The 14894-nt window shown below is 36.5% G+C and overlaps 1 protein-coding gene across 1 annotated transcript in view; it reads right to left on the bottom strand.

Annotated features, from left to right (window-relative positions):
- The window catches only part of LOC107623517 (chlorophyll a-b binding protein CP29.3, chloroplastic), a gene marked incomplete at its 5' end in the record, with an annotated part of 2375 nt that continues 782 nt past the window's right edge, over positions 13302-14894 (bottom strand). The window contains 1 exon segment of the mRNA XM_016325827.2: positions 13302-13814. Within this exon segment, the coding sequence (XP_016181313.1) occupies positions 13494-13814 (321 nt within the window). The 3' untranslated portion in view covers positions 13302-13493.

Raw genomic sequence — 14894 nt, 5'->3', positions numbered from 1 at the left:
TGCTCTTAGGTCAAGATCGATGGTATCCATAGATCCATCTGCTGCCAGGTTGTGCTATAACTCTGAGAACGGCATCCCAGTCAATTTGGTATCTCTGGCACTTGAATGAGGCTTCTTGGAATGCATCCAATCCTTCTGGAGCAGGGGGAAGATCTAAAGCTCGCTGAATAGCCTCTTTACTTATGGGGACTTGCTTCTGACGGACATAGACAGACTGCATGGTTGGCATGTGAAAATTGGAGTAGAATTCAACTACCCATGAAAGATTAACCTGCCGTGGCTGTCTTCGTAGGAATCCCCATTGTCTTTGCTCAATGCGGGGCTCAACAAATTCAACAATGTGGGTCGGGAGGATTAGTAGATACTCATTGTTATAGTTTCTCTCAGCCAAGATGGGGAACATCTGCTCACAGTAGCGGTTGGTGAACCGCGCAGTGTCCTTTGCTGGAAAAGCTTTCTCTTTTTCATTGACCTTGATGATCCTCTTAATTCGCTTTGTTGGGGGCTTTACTGCTGTTGAAGATGGCTCTGCCACTAGTGCTCTTTTTATTCCTTTCCTTGCTGGTAGTTTGGGAGTAGCTTTCTCTTTACCCTTCTTGGTGACCATCCTGAAAAGGGAAGAAGAAAGTAATATGTAAAGCTAAGGGTTCGAGTAAGGAAGAGGATGGTACAAGTGATAATCAATGCACGGTAAAGAAGGATGTCGTTAACACATGGTCGCGAATCCATGTGAAAAGTTCATCAATGGAAATACAGCAAGTGCATGTTATGGCAATAAGATGCAAGATATTTATTGGCATGCTGGCAAAGGTATGAGTAGCATAGATCAAGCATTAATTGTCCAATTTGATTATCAAGTCTTTCAAACTAACAACCTGTTTGTATTGACAATTATATTTAATAAATAAAATATAAAAAGGGGTTTTGTGAAAAACAGAAATTTAGAGTAGTAGAATAGAATAATTAAAAAATTGATGCACAATGCTAAACGGACTTTTTCACAAACACATAGTGTGCATGATAAAGATGTTGAAAGTAGTAAATTGAACATGCAAGCAACCCTTAAGAAGTAATATTAATTGTCAAACAATTCTAAATAATCCACAAGCAATTATAGAAGAAAATAATCACCCAATTAAATTTCTAACACCAATCAAAAGAATAAAAAAAAGAAAGAAAAAGAAAACATAGATAATGAAGGTAAAAAGAAAAAGAAAAAGAAGAAGAAAACATAAATAAAAATAATAATAGAAAAGTAAAAAGTGAAGAAAGAAAGAAAAGAACCTTTGATAATGGATGTGAAAAATAAGGAGGGAAGGTAAAAAAAAATAAGAAGGAATAAAGAAGAAAGAATGTAGAAGAAAGAAATAAGAAGGGGGGGGAGAAAATATTAGGATTGGAGAAGAAAAGATAAGATATCTGGCGCTGATCTGGATAAGCTGTGCGGCGCAGGCGACGCGGACGCGTGGTTAGCGCTATTTTCAGGTGACACGGACGCGTGGATCACGCGTTCGCGTGAAATGAACTATGCCATTGGCGCGAGAGCAGCCTCGCGTACGCACAACTTTCTGTTTCGTTCACACATTGACAAATTTTTGGGTGACACGTGCGCGTGGGTCTCGCGCACGCGTGAATGGCCTATTTTTGAAAAATGACGCGGACGCGTGGGGCACGCATTCGCGTGATAGGGATTGTGCCTCCAGCATCATTCCAGCCCTACTCCATCATAACTCTCTGCCATATACCTCTTTACGTCGATTTTGCAGGGTCACGCGTGCGCATGGGTGACGCGCACGCGTGGGAGGCTGATTTTTCAAATGACGCAGACGCGTCAGGGACGCGTTTGTGTGGGCATGTTTGTGCCTTAGGCATGCCTCCAGCCATGCTCCCACGTAACTCTTTGCTTCTTTTCTTCTTGTTTCGAAAGCACCTATGACGCGGACGCATTAGTGACGCTTGCGCGTCGCGTGCATTTTTTTTTATGCAGTGTGCAAATGCAAATGCAGACTATATGCAGAGATTATGAGAAGAGTCATTATCAAAATGAAATAGAATAAAGTAAAATAAAACTAAGACTGAAACAGAACGATCATACCATGGTGGGTTGTCTTCCACCTAGCACTTTACTTTTACGTCCTTAAGTTGGACGATCTTCAGGCTCATTCTGCTTCTGTTGGTGGGTCTTCCAAGAGGAAAACCTCTAGCTCTTTGTGATCCTTCATCTTTTCTCCATAATAAAGCTTTAGGCGATGTCCATTGACCTTCATGTATTTGGAGCTAGAAGGATGACGCAGGTGAAAAACTCCGTATGGCTCTGCCTTCTCTACTCTGTAGGGACCTTCCCATATTGATCTCAATTTACCTGGCATGAGCCTCAGTCTGGAGTTATAAAGAAGAACTAACTCCCCTGGTCTGAATTCTCTCCTTTTTATGTGCTTATCATGGACAGCCTTCATCTTCTCTTTGTATCGCCTGGAGTTGTCATATGCTTCTAGGCGAAGATTCTCCAATTCTGCTAATTGCAGCTTCCTTTCAGCACCAACTTCTTTAAAATTCATATTGCATTCCCTTATAGCCTAGAAAGCCTTGTGTTCCACCTCTACTGGAAGGTGGCAAGCCTTTCCATATACTAAGCGGAAGGGGTTCATCCCAATGGGTGTCTTGTACACTGTTCTATATGCTCAGAGTGCATCTTGTAGCCTGGCACTCCAGTCTTTCCTATGAGGCTTTACGATCTTCTCCAGAATGCATTTGATCTCTCTGTTAGACACTTCTGCTTGTCCATTGGTCTGGGAATGATAAGCTGTTGCTACTTTATGAACAATCCCATTCTTTTTCAGTAATCCTGTTACTCTCCTGTTACAAAAGTGAGTGCCTTGATCACTCACGATTGCTCGTGGTGATCCAAAGCGACAAAATAATATGGTTTCTAACAAAGGAAACAACATTGTTAGTATCATCAGTACGGGTAGGAATTGCTTCCACCCATTTAGAAACATAATCTACAGCTAACAGTATATAAAAATAACCATTAGAGTTTGGAAATGGATCCATGAAGTCAATGCCCCAAACATCAAAAATTTCACAGAAAAGCATAATGTGTTGAGGCATCTCATCCCTTCTGGATATGTTACCAAACCTTTGGCATGGGGAACAAGATTTATAAATTTCAGCAGCATCTTTAAAAAGAGTATGCCACCAGAATCCACAGTCTAAAATTTTTCTAGCTGTTCTTTGAGGGCCAAAGTGTCCTCCACTCTCAGAAGAGTGGCAGGCCTCTAAAATGGACTGGAATTCTGTTTGGGACACACACTTTCTAATTATCTGGTCAGCACCATACCTCCATAAGTATGGATCATCCCATATATAATATTTAGACTCGCTTTTCAGCTTGTCCCTTTGATGCTTAGTAAAATTGGGAGGAAAAGTATGGCTACCTAGATAATTAGCTACAGGTGCATACCAAGGAACTACTTCAGATACTGCATGCAAGCTATCAAATGGAAAAGCATCATTTATAGGAGTGGAGTCATCCTTAATGTGCTCAAGGCGACTCAAGTGGTCTGCCACTAAATTCTGGTTACCACTCCTATCTTCAATTTCTAAATCAAATTCTTACAGCAGCAGTATCCAACGTATCAACCTTGGTTTTGACTCTTTTTTAGCAAATAAATATTTTTGAGCTGCGTGGTCTGAGTACACTACTACCTTAGTACCAAGTAAATAGGCTCGGAATTTATCCAAAGCAAAAACAATAGCAAGAAGCTATTTTTCAGTAGTAGTGTAATTAGACTGAGCAGCGTCTAAGGTCTTAGACGCATAAGCAATTACGAAGGGGTCCTTACCTTCGCACTGAGCCAGCGCCGCTCCTACTGCGTGGTTGGAGGCATCGCACATAATCTCAAATGGCTGGCTCCAGTCTGGTCTTCTTACAATCGGAGCTTGAGTCAGGGCGATCTTCAACCGATCAAATGCTTGCATGCAATCCTCACTGAACTCAAACTCAATATCTTTCTGCAGCAGTCTGAATAAAGGTAATACAACCTTACTGAAGTCCTTAATGAATCTCCTGTAGAAACCTGCATGGCCTAGGAATGAACAGACTTCCCTCATGGAGGAGGGGTAAGGTAAACTAGAAATGACATCTACCTTTGCTGGATCGACAGCAATACCCATATTAGACACAACATGTCCTAGTACAATACCTTGTTTTACCATAAAGTGACATTTTTCAAAATTCAATACAAGGTTTGAACTAACACACCTGTCTAATACTCTAGCTAAACTATTCAAGCAAAGGTTAAATGAATCACCATAAACGCTAAAATCATCCATAAATACTTCCATACAGTTCTCAAAAAGATCTGAGAAGATACTCATCATGCATCTTTGGAAAGTAGCAGGTGCATTACATAAGCAAAAAGGCATTCTCTTATATGCATACGTTCCAAAGGGACATGTAAAAGTAGTCTTCTCCTGATCTTCAGGAGCTATATGAATTTGAAAATATCCTGTATAACCATCCAATAAGCAATAATGGGATTTACCTGATAGGCGATCAAGCATCTGATCAATAAATGGCAAGGGATAGTGATCCTTGCGAGTAGCTTGGTTGAGACGCCTATAGTCAATGCAAACCCTCCATGAATTCTGCACTCTAGTTATCAGGAGCTCTCCATGCTCATTCTTTATTGTTGTGACTCCAGACTTCTTGGGCACCACTTGTACTGGACTAACGCATTCATTGTCTGAGATGGGGTAAATGATATCTGCTTCAAGTAGCCTGGTCACTTCTTTCTTGACAACTTCTAAGATGGTGGGATTCAATCTTCTTTGGGGTTGACGGATGGGCTTTGATTCCTCTTCTAGGTATATTCTGTGCTCACAGACTTGAAGGCTGATGCCTACTATATCCGCCAAGCTCCACCCAATTGCTTTCTTATGTTTTCTCAGCACACTGAGCAGTTGCTCTTCCTGTTGTGGAGTGAGTTCCCTTGCAATGATAACTGGGAACTTCTGATTATCCTCAAGGTAAGCATACTTGAGGTGTGGAGGAAGGGGCTTCAATTCTAATTTCTACTCATGGCTAGGCTCTGGATCATCCGGGGCTAGTGATAATGGTAAGGTGTCTTCATTACGTTCAGAGGGTGTCCCCACACTTGGACCTTGCTCCATGTGCTTCTCTTCTATTTCTTCTTGGTGAACTTCAGCTACAGTTTCATCAATGATGTCGCATTGGAAGATAGAATGATCTTCCGGAGGGTGCTTTATAGCTTCATTTAAACTGAAACTCATATTTCTGCCATCTATCTCAAAGGAGTAAGTTTCTGAGAATGCATCCAGCTTGAACTTCGAAGTCTTCAGGAATGATCTTCCAAGCAGGATTGATGATGGTCTTCCTGAGTCATTAGGGGGGGCATTTCCAAGATATAGAAGTCAATGGGAAATGTGAGCCCCTTAATGCTCACTAATACATCTTCAGCAATTCCGACTACTGTAATAATGCTTTTATCTGCTAACACAAAACGAGCTGTCGACCTTTTTAAAGGAGGGAGCCTTAAGGTATCATATATAGACAATGGCATTATACTAACACACGCTCCTAAGTCACACATGCAATCAGAAAATATTACACCTCCAATGGTACAGTTAACCATGCATGGACCTGGATCACTATATTTTTCAGGTATACCTCCCATTAAAGCAGATATAGAACTACCTAAAGGAATAGTTTCTAATTCATTAATTTTATCTTTATGCATGCATAAATCTTTCAGAAACTTTGCATATTTAGGTACTTGCTGAATAACATCAAAAAGGGGAACAATTACCTCAACCTTTTTGAAAATTTCTACCATTTTGGGATCAAGTTCATCTACTTTCTGGTCTTCCTTGCAAGATGCGAAAATGGGATAGGAATGGTGCCATTTACAGCTTCTGCATCCTTTGGTGGTCCATTCCCTTGCTGAGCTAGTTCTTCTTCAACCTTGTCTTGTACTTCGTCTTCCTCTTCAGCATCTTCCACTTTTACAATGTCTTCATCTTGGGTGTGTACTTGTGGGCTTGGCTCCTCTTGGTTCCTCTCTTGCAGTGTGGTTCCGGATCTCAAAGTGATGGAATTGATGCCACCCTTGGGATTAGGTAAGGGTTGAGAAGGAATCCACTGGAGCTTAAAGGTTGGTTGGTGGAAGTAGGTAATGAATCTATCCGGGCGGCGAGAGCTTGTAAAGTGGCATTTAGACTATTTAGAGTAGAGTTCAATGTAGTCTGCATGTCTTGTTGTCCTTGTGCAAGAGAATGAAGCATCTCGTCATTTGATGAGGAAGTAGGATAAGTGATCTGAGGGACTTGTTGTTGGTTGTGCTGGGGTCCTTGTGACTGTCTCAGGTGAGGTGCCCTGTAGGGCTTGTTCTGATTCTGCTATCTGTTGTTGTTATTCTACCTCTGATTTCTATTGTTGTCTCTGCCTCCTCTTTTGTAGTTGTCCCTCCAGCCATGGTTGGAATTATCTCTCCAACCTTGGTTGGAGTTTTCCTGCCATCCTTGATTACAGTTCCCACCTTGGTTGTAGTTGCCGCTTTGTTAATTGTATCCTTGATTCGGGTGGTCATAGAAATTATGAGTAGCTGCCACAGTGTTGTCTTCTTGTTGGAGCTGTGGGCATTCATCAGTATAATAACTATAATCAACACAGATTCCGCATACTCTTTGGAAAACTAACTGTTGGCTTTGTTGTGGTGGGGAAGGCTGAGCTTGTTGTTGCTGGTTCAACTGCATTTGCTTCAATAGGTTGGTCATTTCACATATACTCTGTGTAAGAGCAGACGTCTCAGTGCTAGAGAAAACTTCTACAATAGCTTTTGAGTGGCTGCTTCTGTGCCTGTGATTCCTGGTGGACCCAGCTAAGTCACTGATCAGTTGCCATGCTTCATCTACGGTCTTGTACTTCTTCAGAGAACCATTACTGGCACCATCTAATGTAGTTTTATCCTGAGGCTTCATGCCTTGAGTGAAATAGCTAATCAATACTAGCCTGTCAATCATGTGATGGGGGCATGCATCTAGAAGGTTCTTAAAATGCTCCCAATACTCATAGAGAGTTTCTGATTCACATTGGACAATGCAGGAGATCTCTTTCTTCAGTCTGTCTGTAACTTCAGCTGGAAAGTATTTTTCCAAAAATTCTCTCCTAAGAGTATCCTAGTTGGTAACAGTTGCTTCAGGTTGGGAGTAGTACCACTCCCTTGTCTTTCTCTCAAGAGAAAACGGGAAGGCGGTTAACAGAATAGAAGTTTCATTTGCACCATGACGCCTAACAGTAGAACAGGCAGTCTGAAAATTCCTGAGGTCCTTGATGGGCTCCTGAGCAGGTAAGCCATGAAACTTGGGCATCAAGTTGATTAGTGCAGTCTTCAGTTCAAAATCTGCAGTCAAAGTTGGATGATGCACTTGATATGGCTGCAGTGTAAAATCAGGGGCTCCAGCTTCCTGGAGAGTAATCCTCCTAGGTGCTGCCATGTTATCTGTACATGAATCAAATGAATTAGTAGTAAAGGAGCTTGTTTCACTCTCAGATGGCGGATCAGATTTGCCCTCAGATGAGACTGGTGAATCGATAACAATCACTTCACCACCCTCAGAGGCTAACCGACGTTGAGCTCGCCTAATACGTGAAATAGTTCTTTCAATTTCAGGATCAAATGCGGCTAAGCTCGAATCAGACAATGAACGAGTCATTCAATGAGAGAAACATATAGCTCATGGTAACAAAAATAAAATAAAATATGCAAATAAAATAAAAATATGTACACTAATTAATAATTTAGCATACAATTGCAACTCCCCAGTAACAGCGCCAAAAATTGGTGCGTGGCAGAAGTTAGACCAATTAAGAGATTGTAATATAAGAACAGCATTGCGAATATAGCTCTTAACCAGCAAAAATCCGCCGCATCAATTTAGAAAGGTTGTCATAAAAGTTTAAAATAAAAATACTGGGAGTATGAGTCCCAAGTCGTCTCCCAACGAGTTGCTAGAAAGGGTGCTAATTTATTAATCAGGAGTTTTCCGAGAATTTTGTGAGTTGATTAACAGAAAATAAACAATTGTAATTTAGTGCAATGAAAATTAAACAAAATTTATATTATTCAAATTAAAAAGTCTTGACTGGGGGAATGATTATTTGGAAGTTCTGTCCTTGTTAGAATTCTCTCAAGTGTAGTATAAAGAGATTGTTATTTTCACTTAGTTAACCCTTACTAAATAAAGGAAAGTCAAGTGATTGAGCTAACTCTTATTCGCAAATCCTAGTCCTCTCCATTGGGAAGGTCTAGCGTTAGTAAATACAGAATTAGCCAACAACTTCCAATTTAACTAACCACTTGAGTATTCCAACTCAAGTGTCTCCTCTTAATCAACCCCATGTCAAGTAGGGAATCTACTCTATTGACATGGGTATGACGTTCATAGAAATATAAGACATTCCTGCCCTATAAAGCCTGAAATACTTAACACACGGATCATGGTATCGAATGGTATAAAGGGGATTTAAAATATACAAATTAAAGATCTCTAGGAAGCAAGTTTTCAACCATAGAACGAAACTAGGAAGGAATTGTAAAAATCATGCAATTCATATGAATAAGTGGGTAAAGACTTGATGAAACCACTCAATTAAACACAAGATAAACCATAAAATAATGGTTTATCAACCTCCCCACACTTAAACATTAGCATGTCCTCATGCTTAACTTAAGGAGATAAAATAAATGAGTAGGGAAAAGTAAGACTCATGCAATATAATGCAACCTATGTATATGGATGCAACTATATGCTAAGATGGTTTTGCCTACTTGGTTAAAAACAATTAAGTTCTTCAAGCCAAAAATAACTCAAATTCCACTAATTCAAACTATATAGTAAAAATAAGTAAACTTGTAGGAAGACAGCTCATGAAAGCAGGGAACACAGAATTAAGCATTGAACCCTCACTGATGGTGTATGTTTACTTTAATCACTAATAAGAGAGTGATTTACACTATCTTATTAGTATAAATATTATTGATCATGTATTTTCATTTATTATCTATAATATTTTGGCTGCATAGGATTATTCTACTTTTAAATAGTTCTTAAATAATTTTTGTATCTAATTAATAATCGGTTCTTAAAGGAAAGATGAAATAAACTAGTCTCTAATTTTTTAAAACATTAGATAAATTAAGGTTTAATTACTATGTTGATCCTATAGTTTTGCAAAATTTTTAATTAGGTTCCTATATTTTTTTTCTTTTAATTTGATCCCTGCACTAATTTTTTTTAATTAGGTCCCTCTTGGCAGTAATTGGCTTAAATTTATAGGGACCCAACTAAAAATAAAAAAATTAGTGCAGGAACCCAAATAAAAGAAAAAAAAAAGTGTAGGGTCCCAATTAAAAAAAATTTAGTGCAAGGACTTAATTAAAAGAAAAAAAAAGTACAGGGACCTAATTAAAAATTTCGCGAAACTATAGGACCAATAGAGTAATTAAACCATAAATTAATCTCTTATAAATTAAAACAATAAATTATTTTCTAATATTTTTAAAAATGATAAAGTAATCATTACTTTTTCTAAAAATTAATATGATTAAGGGACTACATTACCTAAAATTAAAAAAAAAATAGTTTATTTAATATTCTAAAAGATTATTACACCAATTTATCAAATTCTTTTGTTAAAATATTACTCCTCAAATTATTATATTCAAAACGTTAAATCCCTGTTGAAAGTGAAGACATTGATTAGTGATTACAAACTACAAAGAGGTGCTGAACCAGTCATCATCCCACTTGTTAAATGGTAGCCATTCTTTCTTTAAAATAAATGCAAGTCAATTTATTCAGAACCAATAATTCTTTAGACTTGTCACGAAAAGCTTCAACAATCTTAAGCATCTACTATTTGTTAGAGTAACTTAAAGCATCCACATCAATTGGTAATTTCTTAATCATTTATTGAAGAATATAATATATCAAACAAATTGTGAGGTTGGAGACTGATGTTAAGTGTTATCCACATAAATGTATTTTCAAGTATGCATCGTACAGTAATGTGATTGAACGTACCAACTATAGTTTAATTCTTCCCAAAAAGAAAAAAAAAATATAAAGTTAAAAAAGAGGCCAGGTTTTACTTCAATTCAGGATCCAAAGAGTGATTAAAAGTTAATGTAAGTATGTAACACTTATATAAATGAAACATGTATATAGGGGTGAATCATATGAGGTGACCTGGCAAGAGCTTTGGGTTTGTCCTGCAGCTGCAATTGCCTTAATTTGATTAAAAAAAAATGAGGGTGAGGCTACCGTTAAACTCTTAAGCATGCAAAATCTGTTAAGCTGACCTAGGCTTAATAAATTAAATAAAATATATTTTTATTTTTAAAATTTGTCAAAAATATCTATAAATTTTATTTTATTTTAATTTTGTCTTAAAACTTTTTTATTTGCATCAAATGTATCTCTCGCAGCTAAATTTTTAAAAAAATTTAGGAGCAATCCAATAATAATGAATGATAATTAAGAACCAATCATCAAAATTTTTTTAGCTTGTTTGTGTTAAAAGTTATCTTTGTGAAGTTGTTACTGAATTGATCTTGAACTTCTTGAAAACTAGCTGTCAGAAGTATATTTAATATAAATAAAAAAATTTTGGGATAAAATTAAAATAAAATAATTTTTTTTAAGAGTATTTTAAAATTTTTGAGAAATTTTAGAGACAAAAAACATATTTTATTCTTAGTAAATATATGAAAAAAATTTATTTATACATTATTATCTACCACTTATTAACAAATTTTACACTAATCTAGGCTTTTTAACAAGTCAGTATCAGACCTCTAAATAAACCATAGACCATACTCATTCTGAATAACTACAATAAAAGTCTAGCATTTTAAAAATAATGTCCATTTGACATATTTTTATCCCTACATTATGTACAGATACAGAGTATATATAACACCTGTTTCAATATTTTTTTTTATTTCTTCCCTCTCTCTTTGAACAAAAGAAACGATTTGAAAACATCCTTTAATCGCTCTTAATTCTCAGGCACACATGGTGTCATTTCAAGTGTAAGAATCCACTGCAAGCATGTCAATCTAATTAGCTAGTAATTCGTTATTATGATGCTTTCGACCACAGAGAAAATATTTATGAGACTTTTTTTTCCCTACTTGTTTAAGAAAATAAAACTCCGCCTACGTTACACTTGCGGTACATAGCCGGTCCCAAGCCCGGATAAAGGAGGAGGGTTGTGTTAGGTCTTCGGCAACCAACATAAAAATATAGCCGAACCCCCATGACACGATTGGATAAAATAAGGAATGAAGATATAAGGGAGAGAGTTGGAGTAGCACCCATTGTGGAAAAGATGGTTGAATCGCGTCTCAGGTGGTTTGGACATGTGGGAAGAAGACCGATAGAACATCCAGTCAGGAAGGTGGATGAGATGGAAGATGGACAAAGGGCGAAAGGCAGAGGAAGACCTAAAAAGACCATCCATGAGGTGGTCAAACGAGATCTACATGTAAACGGTCTCTCTGTAGACATGATACATGACAGAGCACAATGGCGTCGTTTGATTCATGTAGCCGACCCCACTTAGTGGGACAAGGCTTTGTTGTTGTTGTTGTTTGTTGTTTAAGAAAATAAAGTGATGAATTTTAGACAAGTATCAAATACAAATACAATTGAACACCAAAATCATGTATATCAAATAAATGTAATTAAATATAGGTGTCTACTTTAATATGTCCTGTCACAAACAGAATTTGTAGTAGTGATCATAGAATCATTAGGCTTGCACTGTGAATTATCACAAACAACAGTTTTATTCACAAATTCATCAGCAGTAATGACATGTTTCTTGGCAATAGATTTTGAATTACTAACATGACTAGAAGCAATAATTTTATCTTCTGCAACAGACTCTTTATTGACTACATTACTAACATTTGTAATTTTATTTTCAACGATTTCTGCTTTTGCACATTCTACATGCATTAAGCAGTTTCTGTCTACATCTGATTCACTATTACAATTTGACTCACTACTACAATGTTTTATTATAGAACAAGTCTCATTTTCTATGTTTCTTGAAGCTGTAGCAAAAGCAACATTTGTAACTTTGTTTGCAGCTGTGAAATTCTTTTCGTTTCTATCTTTTCAATTTTGTCTTTGAATGTGAACTCCTTCAAATCTTCAAGTCGTTTATTGAATTTACCTTGAAACAGAATCTTCTTGGATTCCTGGCATTTTACAATGCTCAAATAAGGCCAAAACTCAAAGAATACATCATTATCTAGTGCAAACTTTGACATGCTAATTAGATTTTTAGAGATGGCTGGGACATGTAGCAAGTTCTGGAGTTTGAATATATGGTTTGATATAGATGAATACTAAGAGATTTTCCAACATTAGCAATGCGCATACCTTTTCCATTACCTCCATACACTTATTCTGGCCCTTCATACTGGTCGAACGCCTATGTGGTGAGAGGCACCTGAATCTGGATACCACCCTGAATCTGAGGCAGTGTTTGGGAATGTGAATAAGCTTAAGGCCCTAAGTTTGACCTTTGATGCTGATTTTGTTGTTGGCTGCCACTACGAAAAGCTGCATTTGATGGTCCATTGTGAAAGGAAGCATTTGGTGGTGGGGGTCAATTTGTGTGTAGCAATTGGAAATTCTGAAAATTCTGATTGAATCCATGAAAATATTGCTACACCGTGTGTCCTATTCACCACCATGCTAATCTTTGGTAAGTACTCTAAGGCTGTTAAACCAAGCTTCTTGATTGATTTTAGTTGAGTCTTCAGCATTCTGATGATCGATTTAGCCTTGCGGCGAAATGTTCTTCAGGTGCTTTCCAAATCTCATACACGTAGTTAAATTCCATTACTTTGTTGACAAACATCGCTTCCATTGACGAGAGCATTCATCATGCTGTTCCCACATTTCAAATTCTTCAGACACTTTTCCGATCACTTGATCTTCAACTACTAACTAATAACTAATTAGGTGCTAACTGATAACTAACTGAATACAAGCTATATCTTAATATGTCCAACATATAAATCCAACGACTTAATTATCATTATAAAAAAAATTTTACACGATGATCCAATCAAATTCATATATTCAAATAATTATTCAAGCAGTTAATTAATAAGTTTAAAATATAGTTACTTTTAATAACATAATAATATGCTATTAATATCTAGGTAAAACTCTTATAAACTTCTCCCGAGAGTATATTAAAATTAAATCTATATAGTATTAATACAAAAGTCAACAAAGTACATAGATACATACATCATCATTAACACAAAGTTTTAAAGTTATACATAGCAGTAGTTCTCATTTCTTGGTGTACAGAAAAGAAATCAACAAAAAATTGTACAATAAGGTTGAATAATGAGGAGCTAAAGTTACGTGTGATTTGTTTCTCACTTGTTGAAGGTAGCAATGAAACTGATGGGTCCTTTCCCTGTTGTGGCAGCTTGAATTGCAAAGATGAGAAAGACAACCATGGCCAAACGAGAGTGCTTGATTTCAGCAAGTTGAAGCCTTGCCTTCTCTTCAGGGTCATTTGCCAATCCAAGTGGGTCAAAGAACTTGCCTCCAGGGTATAGCCTTTTCTCTGGGTCAAGCTCTGCATTTCTTTGGAACTCAATGTATCCAATCACTAACACTTCAATCCATATCAGTGTTGTTAGTGAGAATGGAAGTGGTAGTCCCAAGTATGATGATCCTTCCACTAGCTCTACCTGATTATAATAAGAGAAAATTGCATTTTGGAATTGAAAACACAAGATTGTGAGCTTGAATAATCTTCAATATTCTGTTAGGTTAACTCATTAATATATATATAAGGTTAAGACTTACATGTAGTTGTTTTCTTATGAAATTGATAGCTGAAAATCGCTAAATAATTTGATATGTTTAACTAAATTGTTATCTAACGATTCTCAACTATCGACTTTACGTAAAGACAACTGTCCATAAATTTCTACCTATATATAACATAATCGGTAAGTATCTTGAAACAGAGAATAGAGAGGAATTTATATTTGTTTTACTAGTTTATTAAGTCTTTGATGTATAGAAATTCAAATTTTTGTCTGTTTGTCTATTTGTACAGATAGATTTGTATTTCACAATATTTATGTTCCTTTGTTTTGGCAAATATGAATTTTCAGAAACATATCATTTTTACTTCTATTATCTTAGCATAATAAGAACATTAGGATGGAATACAAAATCATATGAGATGTGTCTTGTATTCTTGTGTTCCATCTAATATTAAAACACTTTTCCAAATTCAAGGATATAATAATTTGATAAATTTTCTTTTTGAATTAGATGGAATATTGTTTTGTCTATGAAGATAATGCAAAAATCATGAGACCTACCTTTGAGTGTCATCTTTTGCTAATCTCATGCTTAATTAATGCAATAATCCATTCCACTGGAAATTAAAAGCTTCCTTGAACTAAACTTCTAGCACAATAGCACTTGTGTAGGACTAAGATAATGCAGGGTATTACTATTTTGTTCGTGTATGAAAATGGGATCCAATCAAACATGTTCAAACAAATCAAATAATAATGAAAACTTTTGTCTTCATCGTTGTTAGCTAGGCAAGTCATCATCATTATAGCAATTAGTACTCCATTACCACACCAATGCTTTACTGGATAACAATAAGACACACTCCACAAAACTCTGTGTCAAAGGTATATTACACTAATACAGACACATACACAGACACAATGGGACCATGTTATACTTGTCAATAACAATAGTGATAAACTAATAATAATAATAATAATTAAAAATCAACTTCT

This window comes from Arachis ipaensis, chromosome B10 (assembly GCF_000816755.2).
Source record: "Arachis ipaensis cultivar K30076 chromosome B10, Araip1.1, whole genome shotgun sequence".
In the NCBI taxonomy this organism is placed as follows: Eukaryota; Viridiplantae; Streptophyta; class Magnoliopsida; order Fabales; family Fabaceae; genus Arachis; species Arachis ipaensis.
This window is presented reverse-complemented; position numbering and strand designations above follow the sequence as displayed.